At 39.2% G+C, this 22,320-nt stretch overlaps 1 protein-coding gene across 3 annotated transcripts in view; it reads right to left on the bottom strand.

Moving 5' to 3' along the window:
* Positions 1-213: 213 nt before the first annotated feature.
* Positions 214-22,320, bottom strand: part of SLC22A15 (solute carrier family 22 member 15) — a 94,479-nt gene continuing 72,372 nt past the window's right edge. For 2 of the 3 annotated variants that reach the window (XM_004026409.5, XM_019020763.4), the window contains 4 exons: positions 7,378-7,498; positions 5,753-5,825; positions 3,555-3,743; positions 214-3,244 (listed from right to left, as the gene is read on the bottom strand). In XM_004026409.5, coding sequence (XP_004026458.1) covers positions 3,155-3,244; positions 3,555-3,743; positions 5,753-5,825; positions 7,378-7,498 — 473 coding nt within the window. In that variant the 3' untranslated portion in view covers positions 214-3,154. Of the gene's footprint in view, positions 3,245-3,554; positions 3,744-5,748; positions 5,826-7,377; positions 7,499-22,320 lie in introns of those variants that run through there. The other variant, XM_055356008.2, reaches the window with a different exon arrangement.

Below are 22,320 nucleotides of genomic sequence, written 5' to 3'. Positions count from 1 at the left end.
TACATTGATGGATTTTCCACAATGCATTGTCTTTGCATATTCCTCATTCTAAAAGTATTTTGATAGTTAACTTTTGTGTCCATCAGTCTACAACTTTGCTACCACCCCTGTCCCACATATTACTTAACTTTACTAGCAGGTTCTGCATTTGCCCAACTTGTCAAAGCTACTACTGTAGATTTTGAGACATTCTGGGAGAACAAAAAAAAGGCCTATGTTTTATGATTCTTTATTACATTCACAAGAAGCCAAAATATCTGCATTTTATTTAGTTTAAAAACGTAATCATTTATAGATATTTTTCCAATTTAAGAACCAATGATAAAGAATTTATATGGAGAAGTCCTAATGTGAAGCTGGTTTTTAATTCTGATACAGTAGTGACAATTATTTCCATATGTATTTGTTATGAATATAAATCACCTACTAAAAGTATCTTCATCAATTTGCCCACCATAAAAATATCTGTCTGATTTATGGTTACCTAAACAGTGTCTCAGAAACTCATTTTCTTCATTTATTTGCCTCATTTTGTTTATTTGCTCATTTTTAAATGCTAAAGAATATCTGCATTGCTTGAAAGTAGCCAAACAACAAGTATTGGTTTTACTGGGCTATGGTTGTAACTCACAAAATCAGAAAATTTCAGCATGGTTTCTTTCAAAATATTTGTGAGGTGTAAATATTTTGGACAAGCTGCTAATGAGAACTTTCACCCTGGAAACTCTGGGGTTTCTTATATATCTTACATTTATTTTTCTTGCTTTATTTTAGGAAAAAAAAATTTTTAATTTTGAATATAATTTAAAAAACAGGATACTTTTTACAAACCATCCGCACAACCAAAATACATTACCTGTCAATGAAAAGTTTTCCAATAATTTAATCAATGCAAATATACACATATACACATTCTCTACATCAATAGTATTTAACAGTTTTTATCAAAAGGAGGAAATTTTGATTTTATAAAGGCAGTGGAAATAAAAAACAGTAATTATTAAGTTTTGCTCAAGGACCATCTAGAAAGAAAATTTAGTGACACATCTGAAATAAGCAACTGATGGCCAGCCTAGCCTTATTAAGTAACACGTATTCAAATTGTAGATCTCCCCCTCCTATCTTCCACCCCATAGCTAAGAAAAGAAACACAGGGATAGAACTAATTGAACTCTATTAGCCAGAGGCAATCGAACCCAGTGTAAATAGAGAGACGGACTCCCAATTGGTCTTCAAATGGAACAAAGTCATAACACTGGTTTTCTTTCGATGTTGGACGTATGGGTGATATGTTTCTAAATTTATAGTTTCCAAATTTCCTGTAATGAGATATATTACTCTTATAATACAAAGAAAGCTCCAACTAATCAAAAATTATATATATGTTAGTTCACTGTTTTAAATGCCCAACCACCATTTAAGAATAACTTTTAAGTGTCTTTGTAAGTTCTTCCTCTCTTCCTATTCTGATGTTGAGAAGGGGTCTATTTTCCAGAGAAAGTTAAGCAGGATTTGACAATTTGGGAGTTTGGGTCAGATTTGCTTGGAGTTTGTAAAAATTATACTGGAAGGAGTTCCACAATCCTGATGGCTAGAAACAGTAATATTTACTAGGTTCTTACTGTGTCTAGGCCAATGTTCTGGGCACAGCAGGGAAAAATAAACAGTAGTAGAGATAGCCTCTGTTTATGAAGAGCCCAACTAATAATCAAGGGCATAAAAGACATAAAAATAACAATTACAAAGGTACATACTGATACAGTGGAAACCGGAAGTCAGTGTGCAAGAAAACATGACAGTATTTGGAGCCAATTGGGGTGATGCTTCCAGCACTTCCAGAAGCAGCCACAGTGACATCTTCTATTTACCTCTAATTCAATTTCTTTTTCTCCAAGAGGTTAGTAGAAATGGAAATTCTGAAAACACAGAAATTTTCCTCACTGGGAAAGTGACCTAAATCAATGCTGCCTAAGCTTGTTGACTCCAGGTTTATATTCCTATTTGAGATAGTATTCAAGTTTCATGAGAAAACATGTTTTCAAGACATGATTTTAGGAAATCAAATATAAGATTCACTTGAAAGTTGGTAGCACTTAATGAAAAACCAAGGTTTCCCATGAAATTACTGAAGCTTCCATTTTGATTAAACAGGTTGGGGCTGATCTAGGACAAGAAGTTCTTAAATATTGTCCAAATCCCTCATGGCACAATGCTGAAAGCAAAACAAACAAAAATTTATCAAAGATAATTTCATTTTCTCTCATTAAAAACTGCACCTTTTTTTTCCTCCAGGTGCTCAACATGTCACTGTTTAACTGCCCTCTACTTAAAGCTTTCTCATTTACTATGCATGATTTTGAAGTACTAGAATCTCAGATGGAAATTTTTCTGGACGTGCATATTAGTGGGAAAGGAAGAAATCACACAGTATAGTATCCAAGGGAGCTGACAGGCAGCCAGAGCTACACCCCTGACTCTGAGTAAACCGCTTTGGTACATCTGGCTTTTCCTAATGAATCATCTGTGGGACTCAAGGCACCAGCAGCCCAAGTCAATCAGCAGGCTGGGAACCAAGCTGAGGACTCATATTTCATCAGCTGAGAAAAAGCTGGAGGGTCTCGGGACACACAGATGACCTCTGTGTGCTTTTCCCTGGACACAAAATGAAAATGCTGATGTTAACCTGTACCAGAAGATTCCTGAGGAGCAACTGATAGGGGCAAAGGTCCAACATGGTATAAGGATTAAATCTTAATAATAGCTTATCTTACCCCACCAAAATAGTGAGAAATTTTACATATCTGCCTTTATTTAAATCATGATGAAGGAAAAGCGACATGATGAAATCTCTAGAAACAAATGAGCCTACCACTTTGGAATGTGGGTTTGGGCTGTTCTGCCAGATGTTATGATTCGAGTAGAACTTAAATTCTAAACAAATTAACAATTATTCTCTCAATGCAGTGATGTTGTCTCTCATGAAATCTCTTCTCCAACTTCTGTGCCTAAAAACATCAGTCCATGCCAGGTACCATCTATGTACATTCAAGCCAAGCCTCTATTTTTACAACTCTCTTAGGAGTCATGGAAGAACCTGCCTTAGCCAGAGGCATAAAAGACGATCCTTTGCTTCTTAGGGGGAATCTGGGGCTCTTCACTTGATCATCTGAGTCTCTTCATCTGCATCATAAAATTCTTCCTCTTCCTCACTCTCACTCCCTAAAGAGCTCTCCTTGTCCACACACTGAAACAGGAAAGAAGAAAAGGGCAGTGAAATGATGTTATGACATTTCTGAAATGGAAACTACCATCTAGCTATTCAACTGACAAATGTATTTTTATGACATTCATTCCCCCAAGAAATAGCCCCTAAAATATTCTAGGAAAGCTAATGAATCATCGATCATCCTAATTTCTCTGAAAATCAGCTGCTGTTAGATCCCACTTTTGTTTTCCAGCAGTTTTACTCAGTTCTATTTAATTTAACGCAAACCTTCTTTTTTTCATTAACTGCCACTATCCAAGCGGTATAATAATTAAGAAAAATATCACACCTGTGGGCGGTCCAAAGCCTGTAAAGATAATGCTTCTTCTCCCAGCCTGCGATACGAATACACCTGAAGGTCGGAGAATGTTTCTAGCAGTGGACTGTTAAGGGTCTCTGGCAATAACAAACTCAGGAGGCCGGAGGTCAGGCCGGTGGCTCCGAAGACAATGAATGGTAAAGACCATTGCACATATTTCTGCAGAGGCGGGGAGTGGAATGAAAATAAACCAGAGAATTAGTTTCCTTAGCATGTAACACAAGCAGTCTCATGACTGAAAAACTGTCATGTTTACCACCCAGTTCATGACCTCGCACTAGACAACACTATAAGCCACTTCTTTCCACATAAAGAATTATCCTGGGAAATCAGAGAATGATTCCTCAGGCATGTAGAGATGGGAGTGAGTAAATAAAAGGACAGCACTAGTCTGTAGATTAGAAGCAGCAATTTCATGTCCGGGGTGGGTACTGTAGGAGAAGAGGCCAGGCTGCCTCTGAGCAGGCAGGCCTATATGGCCAGAGTTGACAGGACATCTCGTAGTTCAGCTTTCATTCCAGGTGAGCACACTTTGCACAGAGGCATCCCAAAATACTTGCTGATGATAAACTTTAAAGTTCTTAATCCTGGAATTGGCCAAACCATCCTATATACCTTAAGACTGTAACTGAGAGTTCCAGGGATTAAAGGTGTAAAAACTCTTTTAAAAAACCAACCCTACGACATACATATGGCTTATAAACTTCTAAACTGAACATGGTTAAGGGCTGGTGATACGAGCAATTGTTTCAGAGATCCAAAACATATTCTCAGGAAAATGAAAACATTTCATCACAAAGAGGTTCAAGGAAAACATGAAAAACAGTTGCTTCCAGGGTGTTTCTCTGGGGCTTTTCTGAGCTGATCAACATTCTAGAATTCCTGCTAAGCTTTATGATCTTCTGGTTTAGGCTTCCAAATTTCGTGGGTAGGTCCACTACTAATTAGGATTTCCCCTCAGGCAATTTTTTCCTGATTTTTCAAAGTGAAGAGATGATGGAGAAGGAGGTGGAAAAGGGAGAAGGGGGAGGAGAAGGGAGAGATGGAGAGAACCGAGCAGAAGACAGGGATGAGGAGGAAGAGGGAGGAGGAGACTCTCTCATCTCTAGCCATCTACATGCAAACATATGTCCAGCACTGTGGGCCTGTTGTTGAAACAAGGGGAACACACACTTTCCCTTCTTCTAACCTTGTAGGAAGCAACAGAGACACAGTGCTGGGTATTATAATGTTGTAGGATAGCTATCCAAAGTCAGATATCTCTAACAGTACCTATATTTTGCAGAATAAAACACAGACCTACATGACTCCTTCAGGAGAAGGGTCTTGTGACCTAAAATTAATCATGAGACATGGAGAGAGATACTCTGAGAAGGGAAATGTACTGCACCTCAGAAAATGAAAAGGTTATAATGGCATTTCAGAGACCTGCCTAAGTAATGAACAGTTGTCTATAGAACAGGTCCACAAGTCCCACATCAAATCCAGTTGCTTTCAAAAAGTCCTGGCTGGGGAAAGTCACAAATCAAACCAAGGAGAGACTTGCATAGGGGTCCCCTGGGTTCTTTCACAGAATCTGAGCATTTTAAGATGAAGGATTTTAGTGCTGTCATTTAATCTGGTTCCCTTTCTTTGACTATAAAAGAAAGTTTCAAAAAAAAATATTAACAGACACAGTGAGAGACGTTATTTCTCCTCTAATGTTATTTTCCAGGAGGTGTGTTCTTGGGGGAACGTATTTAACCTCTTTCTGTAGCATGTCTCATATTTAATACAGGGGTAACAACAATGCCTTCCTTTTATGGTTACTATGAGGACTGCATGTGATGATATGTAGAAAGTGCTTGGCATAGAGCCCAGCACACAGCAGAAGTGTCATACATACTTATTAGTTGACTAACTTTTTCATGGGGACAGGAATGGGGCACACTGGCATTAGCAGACCCTCCAACAAATCCAGATGAACAAAAAATCAGACCCACCAGAGGCAAATGAATCCTCGATAAGAGTCCATCTGCCCTGACGGAGTACTATCTAAAAGGGACAAGGTTCACATTTGTGTCAGCTGATCTTAAATGACATCTGTTCATCACCTCTTTCTACTCAAAAGCATAAGCATTTCCAAAGCAGAGAATCAAGAAAAACAAAACTAGAAGGTACAAACCAACCAGTGAGGGGATGAAGGGAGCAATAATCCCACCAACTCGGGAGAACATGGAACAAGTTCCAAGCCCAACATTCCTGAAAAGCATAAGTAAAAATACATCAGTAAGTTCTAGCGGAGGAATTAAGAGACCCTTGGGGGGCAGCAGTGCGCCTTGAATAACATGTCCTGAAGTGGAAGCACAGGATCCTAGAGAACAGTGGGTTCTAGAGCTGCCTACTAGACGTTCCTGAGATGCTAGGAATGTTCTATAATTACCCAGTCCAATGTGGAAGCCACTAGACACAAGCACTACTGAGTGCTTGAAATGCAGCCAGGAAGGATGAAGAACTGAATGTTTAATTTATTTAATTTTAATTAATTTACACTTAAATAGCTACAGGAAGCCAGTAACTACCATATTGGACAGTGGATCCACAAAGGAAGATATAGAAATGGGCATTTGAATATTTTTAAGTTAAAAGTTCTCATGGATTTTCATGCCTTAGATCTCCTGCAGACTGCCAGGGTTTTATGATCTGAAAAGGCTGCTCATTTATTTAAACTCAACTAACTAATTAACAATTAACGGGTCAATCATATAAATAGAAATTGACTAAGCGTGTACTGTCAGGAAACCAAGAACACCTTTATGGGAAGTGCAGGCATAAAAAAGATAGGAAGGAGAGAGGGAGGGAGGGAGAGAGAATGATAATTAATGGTTTTGGGTAGAGGGATACAGCACTCTGTAATCCCAGCTGAAAAGTTCATACCCACATTTGCTCTCAAAATTGTCCCAGAGTGGACAAAATCATCATCCTAGTTTTATAGCCAGTAGCCAGGTAAAGTAGGTTATAGGACCAACTAGGAAATTACTAGCCAATTGCAGACACTCTGCTCTCTTACTAGGAAAAATAATTTTAAATTAACAGGCAGAAAGAACCATGAAGCTTCTTGCATGGATAAGGAAGGAGAAGGATTGTTTGGAATGATCCTCTAAAAGACTGAGAAAGAGCTGGCTGAGGGAATACCTGCCCAGGCCACAGAAGCAGTTCTGCAAAGCCTCAGCTGCACCCCCATCCTTCAAATTTGGGTGTGTTTCTTGCTTTCAGACTTATTTTATGAAGGGAAATTTAGGCTGGATATTTATTCTTTTCAATATAAACACATCCTATCCATTAAGAACCCAGCTTTAACAATTGCTGTTTAACTCTGATATTCACTTATTACTATATGAAATTATCTTCTAAAAATGTGTGTATTTTGTGTTAAAATGTAGGCTCTGTGAGAATAGGGAGCTTGTCCCCTTGTCTGTGATGTGTGATGCAGGATGGGTGACTGAATAAATAAAATTCACCAAAATAATAATAGCATCTGTGCACTGTTTGGGTGACAGAATATGCCTAGCATAGAGTACTTCTCTTACAACTTACACTAAGGAATTCAGTCCACCATAAAGTGACATTTTCCTAGCAGAGCAGGCAGAGAGCAGTCTGCCAAGGCAAGCTCTCAGCCTAAACTGCTTGCTGAATTACTGCTGCCCCAAACTAACTCCAGAAGCAGATGAAATGAGTACCACACCTCTGTTGGTGCAAGAATGGATGACAAAGTGTAGAATGTGTGAAGAATGAGGCTGTGTGAGACACGTACCTGATGACTGTAGGGTAAAGCTCAGAGGTGTAGATATAAACAATGTTAAAGGCAGCACTGATGGTCAGCTTCCCCAGCAAGGACAAGGAATGGCTGTTCACCACTGCAAACACACCTGTGTCTGAGGAGGACAAGGGCAATGCCTGTGAGACCCACAGTTGAAACAATTCCTCTAAATGGCACATTTCATTTTGATGGAGCAGGCGGCATTCATGTTGATCTCAAAGAGCAAAGAGACAGTGTAACCAAATACACATTCAGAAGGTTTAGTAATCACACAACACATGCATCTATTTTCTCAGTGTTTTGGCTCTACCCTTGGAAACTTACATAGTGGTGTCATTAAGTGTGATAAACTTTCACTCACTCCTGAATGACAGAGTACCCTGAAAACTTCTGTACTGTCATAAAGTAAACTTCATGGAAATTATAAGTTTCATCTTCCAAGGGTGTAACTTGACTCTCCTTTCTTCCTTCTTACTCACATAATCAATGACGTAAAACAGTGGTCTGCACAACAAGCCCTGATAAGTACATGAGACAGAGGTAAGCTCCAGAAAAGCTCTTATATGCAGTTTGCATTCTCTGGTGTTTCATTGGAGAAGGTAAGGAACAATGCCATTCAATTACTATCAGAAGATCAAAGACATTAATGTTCTTTCTTTCTGTTTTTTGAGACAGAGTCTTGCTCTTGTCTCCCAGGCTGGAGTGCCACGGCGCGATCTCAGCTCACTGCAACCTCCGCCTACTGGGCTCAAGCGATTCTCCTGCCTCAGTCTCCCGAGTAGCTGGAATTACAGGCACCCACCATTACACCCAGCTAATTTTTGTATTTTTGGTAGAGACAGTGTTTCCCCATGTTGGCCAGGCTGGTCTTGACCTCCTGACCTCAGGTGATCCACCTGCCTCAGCCTTCAAAAGTGCTGAGATTACAGTTGTGAGCCACCACGCCCAGCCGATGTTCTTTAAATAACAAGAATCTAAATATGAAACTACTTTTACTCCTCAACTTCTCACTTGAATTACTAATCAATAGTAATATTTTAGTTTCTTAATGTAATGCTTTTATTTAAAATGCAAAAAATATATTTTATGTCAGTTCATTTCTTTACCAAAAATGCTAACAATTATCTTATTTTTTTTCCTTTATTAACATTATACTTTCTGGGATTCTACAATTTAATGATTTTTTTTTTTTAGAAAAGTTTAACCTCTCCCCTTCAATAATCATTTGCCTCTACCTTCAAAATAACAATTTACTTCTTATGAGGCAAAAAAGTTCTCACTGACTCTGTTGTACTTCCTGCCATTCCCTATCAAACGTTCCAGTGAATGACCACCACTCCATTTCCTCCAATGCACCTGTCCTGGCAACTTACTACAATCTGGCTTCCATACCATCCTCTCCTGAAATTCCTGCTCTTGAAGGTCAGCAGCAATGTCCTCATCACCAAATGTAATTGCCTCTCATTCTCCTTGACATTTCTGCCAAAGAGAACACTCTCGTTCCTTCCTTTAGAATGTATGGCTCACAGAAACCACTCTTCCCCTAAGCAGCTCAAATGAAATATGCTCTCTTTCCTTCAACCTCCACTGCCCCTACTTTCCAATCCATTCAACTGGCGTGCCTCAGACACTGCCTTGTGGCTGCTTACTTTTCCATCTTGCCTGTCCAAATTGGGATTTTGAGTTCTCTCAGACCCAGGTTGGTAACTTCCTTGTATTCGTGTTCCTCAATGCACCTCCCATAGCACTATGTACACTGGTGCTCACTAAATATTTGCTGAACTAATAAGTGGAAGGACTACAAGAGGGATTAATTTAGTGAATAGAACCTGTGTTCATGCTCTCTCAACTTGAAAGGAGGGAGGCATAGACATGCCCCAGTCCAAAAAATAAGTTTCACCTTCCCTGCTTAACTATAAAATAAATCATCTTCTTTAAAGAGTGTGTCTTGAACAGAGTAGTCCAGACTCTGCCAGACTCCACCTTCTGGAGCTGCTTTCTCAAACTCTTCTGCCAGGCTATTTGGAAGACGATGTTAGCTCTTCTAAGTCCTGGATATATATTTTTAAGCCACAAGGTGCTTCTGATAAAGAATCATGTCTTTCAGCATTTACCCTGAGATATGTTTCTCAACTTTTGAGATCTAACAACATTTTCACTTAAACCAATAATGAGGGCAAATTAAATTCATCAATTATTTTCCAGGAAACAGAATAAGTTGGGAAAAGGTATTGGGAGGCATTGAACCAAACAGAAATACGCACATTTGCTTGATTGCAAATGATCTCTGGGACTGTTTTCAACCCATACAGAATGGTATCTTTCAGAACTGTATGGAGGCACTATACATCTTTAACAACAGGCTAAAGAACTGCCATCCTTGAAATCTGGATTCCAAGGGTGTGTCACAGAAAGTATATCTTCTTAATACCCACAAGATCCAAAGCTAGATGAAGTTTTCCATGATAGGGTCAGGATAGCTCCAGCTGTGGTATCTTCTTAATACCCACAAGATCCAAAGCTAGATGAAGTTTTCCATGATAGGGTCAGGATAGCTCCAGCTGTAGCCCATTTGGGAAGCCTGGCTCCAGCTACATGTCCACAGAATGCGTGCATTAGTCCAATACCCCATCTGATGCTTAAAACTTCTCTCGTATGTGCCTGCCAATGGGGTCTGCAGTTGCCACTTAAACCAGGGTAATTCACTTTTTCCTCAAGATAGCCCATGTCCATTTCAGACAGTTTTGGTTATGAGAAAATTATTTCTTTTTCTTTCTGGGACTCCTGCCTGTGGGGCTGCTGGGCTGTTTGTCCTGGCAAATACTCAGGAAGGCTTTGCAGCCATTAGACTGGTTCCCTGGATTCTTTATCTGAAAATCAGATATTATTGGCTGTTACCAATGAATGTCCAAAGTGATGGTCTAGAAAAAAGAGCAATTTAAAAGACATAAGCAAAACTAAACTATCTTTTTAAAAAAGGAAATCTCAAAAAACACTTGTATACTTCAAATACTAACTCAAGGAGGTTATACATTTATTCCAATGGTGCAACTACTACAGACATCATTTTCAGAACTATTTTTCTGGAAGGTTTTCCAGATACCATTTGGGATCACCAGCAAAAAATGTCTTAGTATGATATAGTCACATTTCACTGACCCAAAATGGCAAAAAATTCAACTTTCACATCCACTTCATTCACTGTGTGATTACAAGAAAATTGTTCATTTTGATTGTTCACATGTTAAAAATCTTTAAGACAAGTACAGGTCCTCTGCTATGATACATAAATGGGGTAAGAATCACAATGCATTTTGCTTCCCTCTGGCTTTTTATAAAAAGCATATACACACAAACTTCTGTCACAATAGTTTCACCTTTTCTAGGATTTCACAATAATATAATACTGTTTGTAGACTTTTGTGTGTGATTTCTTTCACTCAGCACAGTAGGACATAGTTCATTCCTTTTTTGTTGTTGACTAATATTCCATTATATTGATATACCACAATTTGTTTATCCATTCATCAGCTGAAGGGCATTTGAGTTCCATCCAGTTTGGGGCTATTATTAATAAATCCACTATGAACATTTGCATCAAAGTCTTTGTGTGGATCTAGGTTTCCACTTCTCATGAGTAAAGCTGGGTCATATAGTAAGTGTATATTTCACTTTAAAATAAGCTGCTAAACATTTTCCAGAGTGTCTATACCATTTTGTATTTTTACTAGCAATGTATATGAGTTACAGTTCCTCTTTATCACCAACACTTGTGGTCTCTGTAATTTTTGTCATTTTAATCAGTGTCCTGTGGCATCCCACTGTGGTTTCATTTTTATTTTTATTTTAGTTTCCATAATTTATTGAGGTACAGGTGGTATTTGGTTACATGAGTAAGTTCTTTAGTGGTGATTTATGAGATTTTGTTGCACCCATCACCCGAGCAGTATACAGTGCACCCTATTTGTAGTCTTTTATTCCTTGCCCCGCTTCCCTCCAAGTCCCCAAAGTCCATTGCGTCATTCTTATGCTTTTGCGTCCTCATAGCTTAGCTCCCACATATCAGTGAGAACATACGATGTTTGGTTTTCCATTCCGAGTTACTTCACTTAGATTAATAGTCTCCAATCTCATCCAGGTCGCTGCAAATGCCATTAATTAATTCCTTTTTATGGCTGAGTAGTATTCCATCGTATATATACCACGGTGTCTTTATCCACTCGTTGACTGATAAGCATTTGAGTTGGTTCCACGATTTTGCAATTGAGATTTGTGCTGCTATAAACATGCATGTGCAAGTATCTTTTTTGAATAATGACTTCTTTTCCTCTGGGTAGATACCCAGTAGTGGGATTGCTGGATCAAATGGTAGTTTTACTTTTAATTCTTTAAGGAATCTTCACACGGTTTTCCATAGTGGCTGTACTAGTTTACATTCCCACCAGCAGTGTGGAAGTGTTCCCTGATCACCCGCATCCATGCCAACATCTACTGTTTTTTGATTTTTTGATTATGGCCAGTCTTGCAGGAGTAAGATGGTATCGCATTGTGGCTTTGATTTGCATTTCCCTGATCATTAGTGATGTTGAGCATTTTTTCATGTTTTTTGGACATCTGTATATCTTCTTTTGAGAATTGTCTATTCATGTTCTTCGCCCACTTTTTGATGGGATTGTTTGTTTTTCCTTACTGATTTGTTTGAGTTTGTTGTAGATTCTGGATATTAGTCCTTTGTCAGATGTACAGATTGTGAAGATTTTCTCCCACTCTGTGGCTTGTCTGTTTACTCTGCTGACTGTGCCTTTTGCTATGTAAAAGCTCTTTAGTTTAATTAAGTCCCAACTATTTTTTTTTACGTATTAGTCTGTTTTCTTTTTTTTTCAGTATTATTATTATTATTATTATACTTTAAGATTTAGGGTACATGTGCACAATGTGCAGGTTAGTTACATATGTATACATGTGCCATGTCGGTGTGCTGCACCCATTAACTCATCATTTAGCATTAGGTATATCTCCTAATGCTATCCTTCTCCCCTCCCCCCACCCCACAACAGTCCCCAGAGTGTGATGTTCCCCTTCCTGTGTCCATGTGTTCTCACTGTTCAATTCCCATCTATGAGTGAGGACACGCGATGTTTGGTTTTTTGTCCTTGCGATAGTTTACTGAGAATGATGATTTCCAATTTCATCCATGTCCCTACAAAGGACATGAACTCATCATTTTTTATGGCTGCATAGTATTCCATGGTGTATATGTGCCACATTTTCTTAATCCAGTCTATCGTTGTTGGACATTTGGGTTGGTTCCAAGTCTTTGATATTGTGAATAATGCCGCAATAAACATGTGTGCATGTGTCTTTATAGCAGCATGATTTATAGTCCTTTGGGTATATACCCAGTAATGGGATGGCTGGGTCAAATGGTATTTCTAGTTCTAGATCCCTGAGGAATCGCCACACTGACTTCCACAATGTTTGAACTAGTTTACAGTCCCACCAACAGTGTAAAAGTGTTCCTATTTCTCCACATCCTCTCCAGCACCTGTTGTTTCCTGACCTTTTAATGATTGCCATTCTAACTGGTATGAGATGGTATCTCATTGTGGTTTTGATTTGCATTTCTCTGACGGCCAGTGATGGTGAGCATTTTTTCATGTGTTTTTTGGCTGCATAAATGTCTTCTTTTGAGAAGTGTCTGTTCATATCCTTTGCCCACTTTCTGATGGGGTTTTTTTTTCTTGTAAATTTGTTTGAGTTCATTGTAGATTCTGGATATTAGCCCTTTGTCAGATGAGTAGGTTGTGAAAATTTTCTCCCATTTTGTAGGTTGCCTGTTCACTCTGATGGTAGTTTCTTTTGCTGTGCAGAAGCTCTTTAGTTTAATTAGATCCCATTTGTCAATTTTGGCTTTTGTTGCCATTGCTTTTGGTGTTTTAGACATGAAGTCCTTGCCCATGCCTATGTCCTGAATGGTAATACCTAGGTTTTCTTCTAGGGTTTTTATGGTTTTAGGTCTAACGTTTAAGTCTTTAATCCATCTTGAATTGATTTTTGTATAAGGTGTAAGGAAGGGATCCTGTTTCAGCTTTCTCCATATGGCTAGCCAGTTTTTCCAGCACCATTTATTAAATAGGGAATCCTTTCCCCATTGCTTGTTTTTCTCAGGTTTGTCAAAGATCAGATAGTTGTAGAAATGCAGCGTTATTTCTGAGGGCTCTGTTCTGTTCCATTGATCTATATCTCTGTTTTGGTACCAGTACCATGCTGTTTTGGTTATTGTAGCCTTGTAGTATTGTTTGAAGTCAGGTAGTGTGATGCCTCCAGCTTTGTTCTTTTGGCCTAGGATTGACTTGGTGATCCGGGCTCTTTTTTGGTTCCATGTGAACTTTAAAGCAGTTTTTTCCAATTCTGTGAAGAAAGTCATTGGTAGCTTGATGGGGATGGCATTGAATCTATAAATTACCTTGGGCAGTATGGCCATTTTCACGATATTGATTCTTCCTACCCATGAGCATGGAAGGTTCTTCCATTTGTTTGTATCCTCTTTTATTTCCTTGAGCAGTGGTTTGTAGTTCTCCTTGAAGAGGTCCTTCACGTCCCTTGAAAGTTGGATTCCTAAGTATTTTATTCTCTTTGAAGCAATTGTGAATGGCAGTTCACTCATGATTTGGCTCTCTGATTGTCTGTTATTGGTGTATAAGAATGCTTGTGATTTTTGTACTTTGATTTTGTATCCTGAGACTTTGCTGAAGTTGTTTATCAGCTTAAGGAGACTTTGGGCTGAGACAGTGGGGTTTTCTAGATATACAATCATGTCGTCTGCAAACAGGGACAATTTGACTTCCTCTTTTCCTAATTGAATACCCTTTATTTCCTTCTCCTGCCTAATTGCCCTGGCCAGAACTTCCAACACTATGTTGAATAGGAGTGGTGAGAGAGGGCATCCCTGTCTTGTGCCAGTTTTCAAAGGGAATGCTTCCAGTTTTTGCCCATTCAGTATGATATTGCCTGTGGGTTTGTCATAGATAGCTCTTATTATTTTGAGATACGTCCCATCAATACCTAATTTATTGAGAGTTTTTAGCATGAAGAGTTGTTGAATTTTGTCAAAGGCCTTTTCTGCATCTATTGAGATAATCATGTGGTTTTTGTCTTTGGTTCTGTTTATATGCTGGATTACATTTATTGATTTGCGTATATTGAACCAGCCTTGCATCCCAGGGATGAAGCCCACTTGATCATGGTGGATAAGCTTTTTGCTGTGCTGCTGGATTCGGTTTGCCAGTATTTTATTGAGGATTTTTGCATCAATGTTCATCAAGGATATTGGTCTAAAATTCTCTTTTTTGGTTGTGCCTCTGCCCGGCTTTGGTATCAGGATGATGCTGGCCTCATAAAATGAGTTAGGGAGGATTCCCTCTTTTTCTATTGATTGGAATAGTTTCAGAAGGAATGGTACCAGTTCCTCCTTGTAGCTCTGGTAGAATTCGGCTGTGAATCCATCTGGTCCTGGACTGCTTTTGGTTGGTAAGCTATTGATTATTGCCACAATTTCAGATCCTGTTATTGGTCTATTCAGAGATTCAACTTCTTCCTGGTTTAGTCTTGGGAGGGTGTATGTGTAAAGGAATTTATCCATTTCTTCTAGATTTTCTAGCTTATTTGCGTAGAGGTGTTTGTAGTATTCTCTGATGGTAGTTTGTATTTCTGTGGGATCGGTGGTGATATCCCCTTTATCATTTTTTATTGCATCTATTTGATTCTTCTCTCTTTTTTTCTTTATTAGTCTTGCTAGCGGTCTATCAATTTTGTTGATCCTTTTCAAAAAACCAGCTCCTGGATTCATTAATTTTTTGAAGGGTTTTTTGTGTCTCTATTTCCTTCAGTTCTGCTCTGATTTTAGTTATTTCTTGCCTTCTGCTAGCTTTTGAATGTGTTTGCTCTTGCTTTTCTAGTTCTTTTAATTGTGATGTTAGGGTGTCAATTTTGGATCTTTCCTGCTTTCTCTCGTGGGCATTTAGTGCTATAAATTTCCCTCTACACACTACTTTGAATGTGTCCCAGAGATTCTGGTATGTTGTGTCTTTGTTCTCGTTGGTTTCAAAGAACATCTTTATTTCTGCCTTCATTTCATTATGTACCCAGTAGTCATTCGGGAGCAGGTTGCTCAGTTTCCATGTAGTTGAGCGGTTTTGAGTGAGTTTCTTAATCTCGAGTTCTAGTTTGATTGCACTGTGGTCTGAGAGATAGTTTGTTATAATTTCTGTTCTTTTACATTTGCTGAGGAAAGCTTTACTTCCCAGTATGTGGTCAATTTTGGAATAGGTGTGGTGTGGTGCTGAAAAAAATGTATATTCTGTTGATTTGGGGTGGAGAGTTCTGTAGATGTCTATTAGGTCTGCTTGGTGCAGAGCTGAGTTCAATTCCTGTGCATCCTTGTTAACTTTCTGTCTCGTTGATCTGTCTAATGTTGACAGTGGGGTGTTAAAGTCTCCCATTATTATTGTGTGGGAGTCTAAGTCTCTTTGTAGGTCACTCAGGACTTGCTTTATGAATCTGGGTGCTCCTGTATTGGGTGCATATATATTTAGGATAGTTAGCTCTTCTTGTTGAATTGATCCCTTTACCATTATGTAATGGCCTTGTCTCTTTTGATCTTTGTTGGTTTAAAGTCTGTTTTATCAGAGACTAGGATTGCAACCCCTGCCTTTTTTTGTTTTCCATTTGCTTGGTAGATCTTCCTCCATCCTTTTATTTTGAACCTATGTGTGTCTCTCCATGTGAGATGGGCTTCCTGAATACAGCACACTGATGGGTCTTGACTCCTTATCCAATTTGCCAGTCTGTGTCTTTTAATTGGAGCATTTAGTCCATTTACATTTAAAGTTAATATTGTTATGTGTGAATTTGATCCTGTCTTTATGATGTTAGCTGGTTATTTTGCTCATTAGTTGATTCAGTTTCTTCCTAGTCTTGATGGTCTTTACATTTTGGCATGATTTTGCAGTGGCTGGTACCGGTTGTTTCTTTCCATGTTTAGTGCTTCCTTCAGGAGCTCTTTTAGGGCAGGCCTGGTGGCGACAAAATCTCTCAGCATTTGCTTGTCTGTAAAGTATTTTATTTCTCCTTCACTTATGAAGCTTAGTTTGGCTGGATATGAAATTATGGGTTGAAAATTCTTTTCTTTAAGAATGTTGAATATTCGCCCCCACTCTCTTCTGGCTTGTAGAGTTTCTGCCAAGAGATCCGCTGTTAGTCTGATGGGCTTCCCTTTGTGGGTAACCCAACCTTTCTCTCTGGCTGCCCTTAATATTTTTTCCTTCATTTCAACTTTGGTGAATCTGACAATTACGTGTCTTGGAGTTGCTCTTCTCAAGGAGTATTTTAGTGGCATTGTCTGTATTTCCTGAATCTGAATGTTGGCCTGCCTTGCTAGATTGGGGAAGTTCTCCTGGATAATATCCTGCAGAGTGTTTTCCAACTTGGTTCCATTCTCCCTGTCACTTTCAGGTACACCAATCGGACATAGATTTGGTCTTTTCACATAGTCCCATATTTCTTGGAGGCTTTGTTTGTTTCTTTTTATTCTTTTTTCTCTAAACTTCCCTTCTCGCTTCATTTCATTCATTTCATCTTCCATCACTGATACCCTTTCTTCCAGTTGATCACATTGGCTCCTGAGGCTTCTGCATTCTTCACGTAGTTCTCGAGCCTTGGCTTTCAGCTCCATCAACTCCTTTAAGCACTTCTCTGTATTGGTTATTCTAGCTATACATTCGTCTAAATTTTTTTCACAGTTTTCAACTTCTTTGCCTTTGGTTTGAATTTCCTCCTGTAGCTCAGAGTAGTTTGATCATCTGAAGCCTTCTCTCAACTCTTCAAAGTCATTCTCCGTCCAGCTTTGTTCTGTTGCTGGTGAGGAACTGCATTCCTTTGGAGGAGGAGAGGCGCTCTGCGTTTTAGAGTTTCCAGTTTTTCTGCTCTGTTTTTTCCCCATCTTTGTGGTTTTATCTACTTTTGGTCTTTGATGATGGTGATGTACAGATGGGTTTTTGGTGTGGATGTCCTTTCTGTTTGTTAGTTTTCCTTCTAACAGACAGGACCCTCAGCTGCAGGTCTGTTGCAGTTTGCTAGAGGTCCACTCCAGACCCTGTTTGCCTGGGTATCAGCAGTGGTGTCTGCAGAACTGTGGATTTTCATGAACCACGAATGCTGCTGTCTGATCATTCCTCTGGAAGTTTTGTCTCAGAGGAGTAGCCCGCTGTGTGAGGTGTCAGTCTGCCCCCACTGGGGGGTGCCTCCCAGTTAGGCTGCTTGGGGGTCAGGGGTCAGGGACCCACTTGAGGAGGCAGTCTGCCTGTTCTCAGATCTCCAGCTGCGTGCTGGGAGAACCACTGCTCTCTTCAAAGCTCTCTTCAAAATGACAGGGACATTTAAGTTTGCAGAGGTTGCTGCTGTCTTTTTGTTTGTCTGTGCCCTGCCCCCAGAGGTGGAGCCTACAGAGGCAGGCAGGCCTCCTTGAGCTGTGGTGGGCTCCATCCAGTTCGAGCTTCCCGGCTGCTTTGTTTACCTAAGCAAGCCTGGGCAATGGTGGGCGCCCCTCCCCCAGCCTCGCTGCCGCCTTGCAGTTGGATCTCAGACTGCTGTGCTAGCAATCAGTGAGCCTCCGTGGGTGTAGGACCCTCTGAGCCAGGTGTGGGATATAATCTGGTTTTCTAAGCCCGTCAGAAAAGCGCAGTATTCGGGTGGGAGTGACCCGATTTTCCAGGTGCCATCTGTCACCCCTTTCCTTGACCAGGAAAGGGAACTCCCTGACCCCTTGCACTTCCCGAGTGAGGCAATGCCTAGCCCTGCTTCAGCTTGCGCACGGTGCACTGCACCCACTGTCCTGCGCCCACTGTCTGGCACTCCCTAGTGAGATAAACCCGGTACCTCAGATGGAAATGCAGAAATCACCCATCTTCTGCGTCGCTCACGCTGGGAGCTGCAGACCAGAGCTCTTCCTATTCGGCCATCTTGGCTCCTCCTTCTTAGTCTGTTTTCATGCTGCTGATAAAGACATACCCAGGACTGTAAACAAATCTATTGTTTGATCCCAGAAAACTCCCAGTTAAATCACAAATCTGCTGTTTTTCTGCAGTCTGTGTAGAGGATGTATCACCGCGGCGTGGACCTCGAGCAGCTGCTGGACATGTCCTATGAGCAGCTGATACAGCTGTACAGTCAGTCCCAACTATTTATCTTTGTTTTTACTGCATTTGTTTTTGAGTTCTTGGTCATGAAATCCTTGCCTAAGCCAATATCTAGAAGGGTTTTTCCAAGGTTATCTTCTAGTATTTTTATAGTTTCCGGTCTTAGATTTAAGTTCTTAATCCATCTTGAGTTGATTTTTGTATAGGTGAGAAATGAGTATCCAATTTCATTCTCCTACATGTGGCTAGCCAATTATCCCAGTACCATATGTTGAAAAGGGTGTCCTTTCCCCACTTTATGTTTTTGTTTGCTTTCTTGAAGATCAGTTGGCTGTAAGTATTTGGATTTATTTCTGAGTTTTCTATTCTGTTCCATTGGTCTATATGCCTATTTTTATACCACTATCATGCTGTTTTGGTGACTATGGCCCTATAGTATAGTTTGAAATCAGGTAGTGAGATGCCTCCAGATTTGTTCTTTTTGCTTAGTCTTGCTTTGGCTATGTGGGCTCTTTTTTGGTTCCATATGAATTTTAGAATTGTTTTTTCTAATTCTGTGAGGAATGATGGTGGTATTTTAATGAGGATTGCATTGCATTTGTAGATTGTTTTTGGCAATTTTCACAATATTGATTCTACCCATCCATGAACATGGAATGTTTTTGTATTTATTTGTGTAATCTATGATTTCTTTCAGCAGTGTTTTGTAGTTTTCCTTGTAGAGGTTTTTCGACTCCTTGGTTAGGCATATTTCTAAGTATTTTATTTTTTGGCAGCTACCATAAAGAGGTTGAGTTCTTGATTTGATTTTCTGCTTGGCTGCCATTGGTGTATAGAAAAGCTACTGATTTCTGTACATTAATCTTGTATCCAGAAACTTTGCTGAATTCTTTTATCAGTTCTAGGAGCTTTCTGGAGGAGTCTTTAGGATTTCTGAGGTAAACAATCATATCATCAGCAAATGGTGACAGTTTGACTTCCTCTTTACTGATTTGGATGCCCTTTATTTCTTTCTCTTGTCTGATTGCTCTGGTTAGGACTTCCAGTACTATGTCGAAGAGGAGTGGTGAGAATGGGCATTCTCGTCTTGTTCCAGTTCTCAGAGGGAATGCTTTCAACTTTTCAGTATTATGTTGGCTGTGGGTTTGTCATAGATGGCTTTTGTTACATTGAGGTATGTCCCTCGTATGCCGAGTTATAATCATAAAGGGATGCTGAGTTTTGTCTAATGCTTTTTCTGCATCTATTGAGATGATCATGTGATTTTTGTTTTTAATTCTGTTTATATGGTGTATCACATTGACTTGCATGTGTTAAACCATCCCTGCTTCCCTGGTATGAAACCCACTTGATCATGGTGGATTATCTTTTTGATATGTTGTTGGATTTGGTTAGCTGGTATTTTGTTAAGGATTTTAGCAACTATGTTCATCAAGGATATCAGTCTGTAGTTTTCTTTTTTGGTTATGTCCTTTCCTGGTTTTGGTATTAGGGTGATGCTGGCTTCACAGAATGAGTTAGGGAAGGTTCCTTCTTTCTCTGTCTCGTGGAATAGTGTCAAAAGGATTGGTACCAGTTAGTTAAATGTCTGGTAGAATTCTGCTGTAAATCTGTCTGGTCCTGGACTTTTTTTTGTTGGTAATTTTAAATTACCATTTCAATCTCGTTGCTTGTTATTGGTCTGTTCAGGGTATCTAATTATTCCTTATTTAAACTAGGAGGGTTGTATTTTTCCATGAACTTATCCATCTCTTCCTAGGTTTTCTAGTTTATGTGTGTGAAGGTGTTCATAGTCGCCTTGAATGATCTTTTGTATTTCAGTGGTGTCAGTTGTAATGTCTCCTGTATCATTTCTTAATGAGGTTATTTGGATTTTCTCTCTTTTCTTGGTTAATCTTGCTAATGATCTATCAATTATATTTATCTTTTGAAAGAACTGGCTTTTTGTTTCATTTATCTTTCATATTTGTTTGTTTGTTTGTTTCATTTAGTTCTGCTCTGATCTTGGTTATTTCCTTTCTTCTGCTGGGTTTGGGTTTGGTTTGTTCTTGTTTCTCTAGTTCCTTGAGGTGTGACCATAGAATGCCACTTTGTACTCTTTCAGTCTTTTTGATGTAGGTGTTTAGGGGTATGAACTTTCTTCTTAGCACTGCCTTTGCTGTATCACAGAGGTTTTGATAGGTTGTGTCATTACTGTTGTTCAGTTCGAAGAATTTTTTAATTTCCATCTTGATTTTGTTTTTGACCTGATGCTCATTCAGGAGCAGGTTATTTAATTTCCATGTATTTGCGTGGGTTTGAAGGTTCCTTTTGGAGTTGATTTCCAGTTTTATTCCACTGTGGTCTGAGAGAGTGCTTGATATAATTTCAAATTTCTTAAATTTATTGAGGCTTGTTTTAGGGCTTATCATATGGTCTATCTTGGAGAAAGTTCCACGTGCTGTTGAATAGAATGTGTATTCTGTGGTTGTTGCATGAAATGTTCTGTATATATCTGTTAAGTCCATTTGTTCCAAGGTATAGTTTAAATCCATTATTTCTTTGTTGATTTTGTCTTGATGACCTGTCTACTGCTGTCAGTGGAGTACTGAAAGTCCCCCATTATTACTATGTTGCTGTCTATCTCATTTCCTAGATCTATTAGTAATTGTTTTATAAATTTGAGAGCTCTAGTGTTAGGTGCATATATGTTTAGGATTGTGATATTTTCCTGTTGGACAAGGGCTTTTGCCATTATATAATGTCCCTCTTTGTCTCTTTTAACCACTGTTGCTTTAGTTTGTTTTGTCTGATATAAGAATAGCTACCCTGCTCACTTTTTGTGTCCATTTGCATGAAATGCCTTTTTCCACTCCTTTACCTTAAGTTTATGTGAGTCCTTAATGTGTTAGGTGAGTCTCCTAAGGCAGCAGATAGTTGCTTGGTGAGTTCTTATCCATTTTGCAGTTCTATATCTTTTAAGTGGAGCAGTTAGGCCATTTACATTCAATGTTAGTATTGAGACATGAGGTACCCTTGCATTCATTGTGCTATTTTTTGCCTGTCTACCTTGGGTTTTTTGTTGTTTTTGCTCTTTAACTTGTATTTTGTTTTATAGGTCCTGTGTGATTTATGCTTTAAAGAGTTTCTGTTTTGATGTGTTTCCAGGATTTGTTTCAAGATTTAGAGCTCCTTTTAGCAGTTCTTGTAGTGGTAGTTTGGTAGTGGCGAATTCTCTCAGCATTTATTTGTCTGAAAAAGACTATCTTTCCTTCATATATGATGCTTAATTTCACTGGATACAAAATTCTTGGCTGATAATTGTTCTGTTTGAGGAGGCTGAAGACAGGGCCCCAATCCCTTCTAGCTTGTAGCATTTCTGCTGAGAAATCTGCCGTTAATCTGAGAAGTTTTCCTTTATGGGTTACCTGCTGCTTCTGTCTCACAGTTTCTTAAGATTGTTTCCTTTGTCTTAACTTTAGATAACCTGATGACAATGGGCCTAGGTGATGATCTTTTTGTGATGAACTTCCCAGGTGTTCTTTGTACTTCTTGTATTTGGATGTCTAGGTCTCTAGCAAGGCCAGGGAAGTTTTCCTTGATTAATCCCCCAAATATGTTTTCCAAACTTTCAGATTTCTCTTCTTCCTCAGGAACACCAATTATTCTTTGGTTTGGTCATTTAACATAACCCCAGACTTCTTGGAGGCTTTGTTCATACTTTCTTGTTCTTTTTTCTTTGTCTTTGTTGGATTGGGTTAAT

The sequence above is a fragment of the Gorilla gorilla genome, chromosome 1 (genome assembly GCF_029281585.2).
Source record: "Gorilla gorilla gorilla isolate KB3781 chromosome 1, NHGRI_mGorGor1-v2.1_pri, whole genome shotgun sequence".
Classification (NCBI taxonomy): Eukaryota; Metazoa; Chordata; class Mammalia; order Primates; family Hominidae; genus Gorilla; species Gorilla gorilla.
The sequence above is the reverse complement of the archived record's forward strand: the minus strand, read 5'-3'. Positions and strand labels throughout refer to the sequence as shown.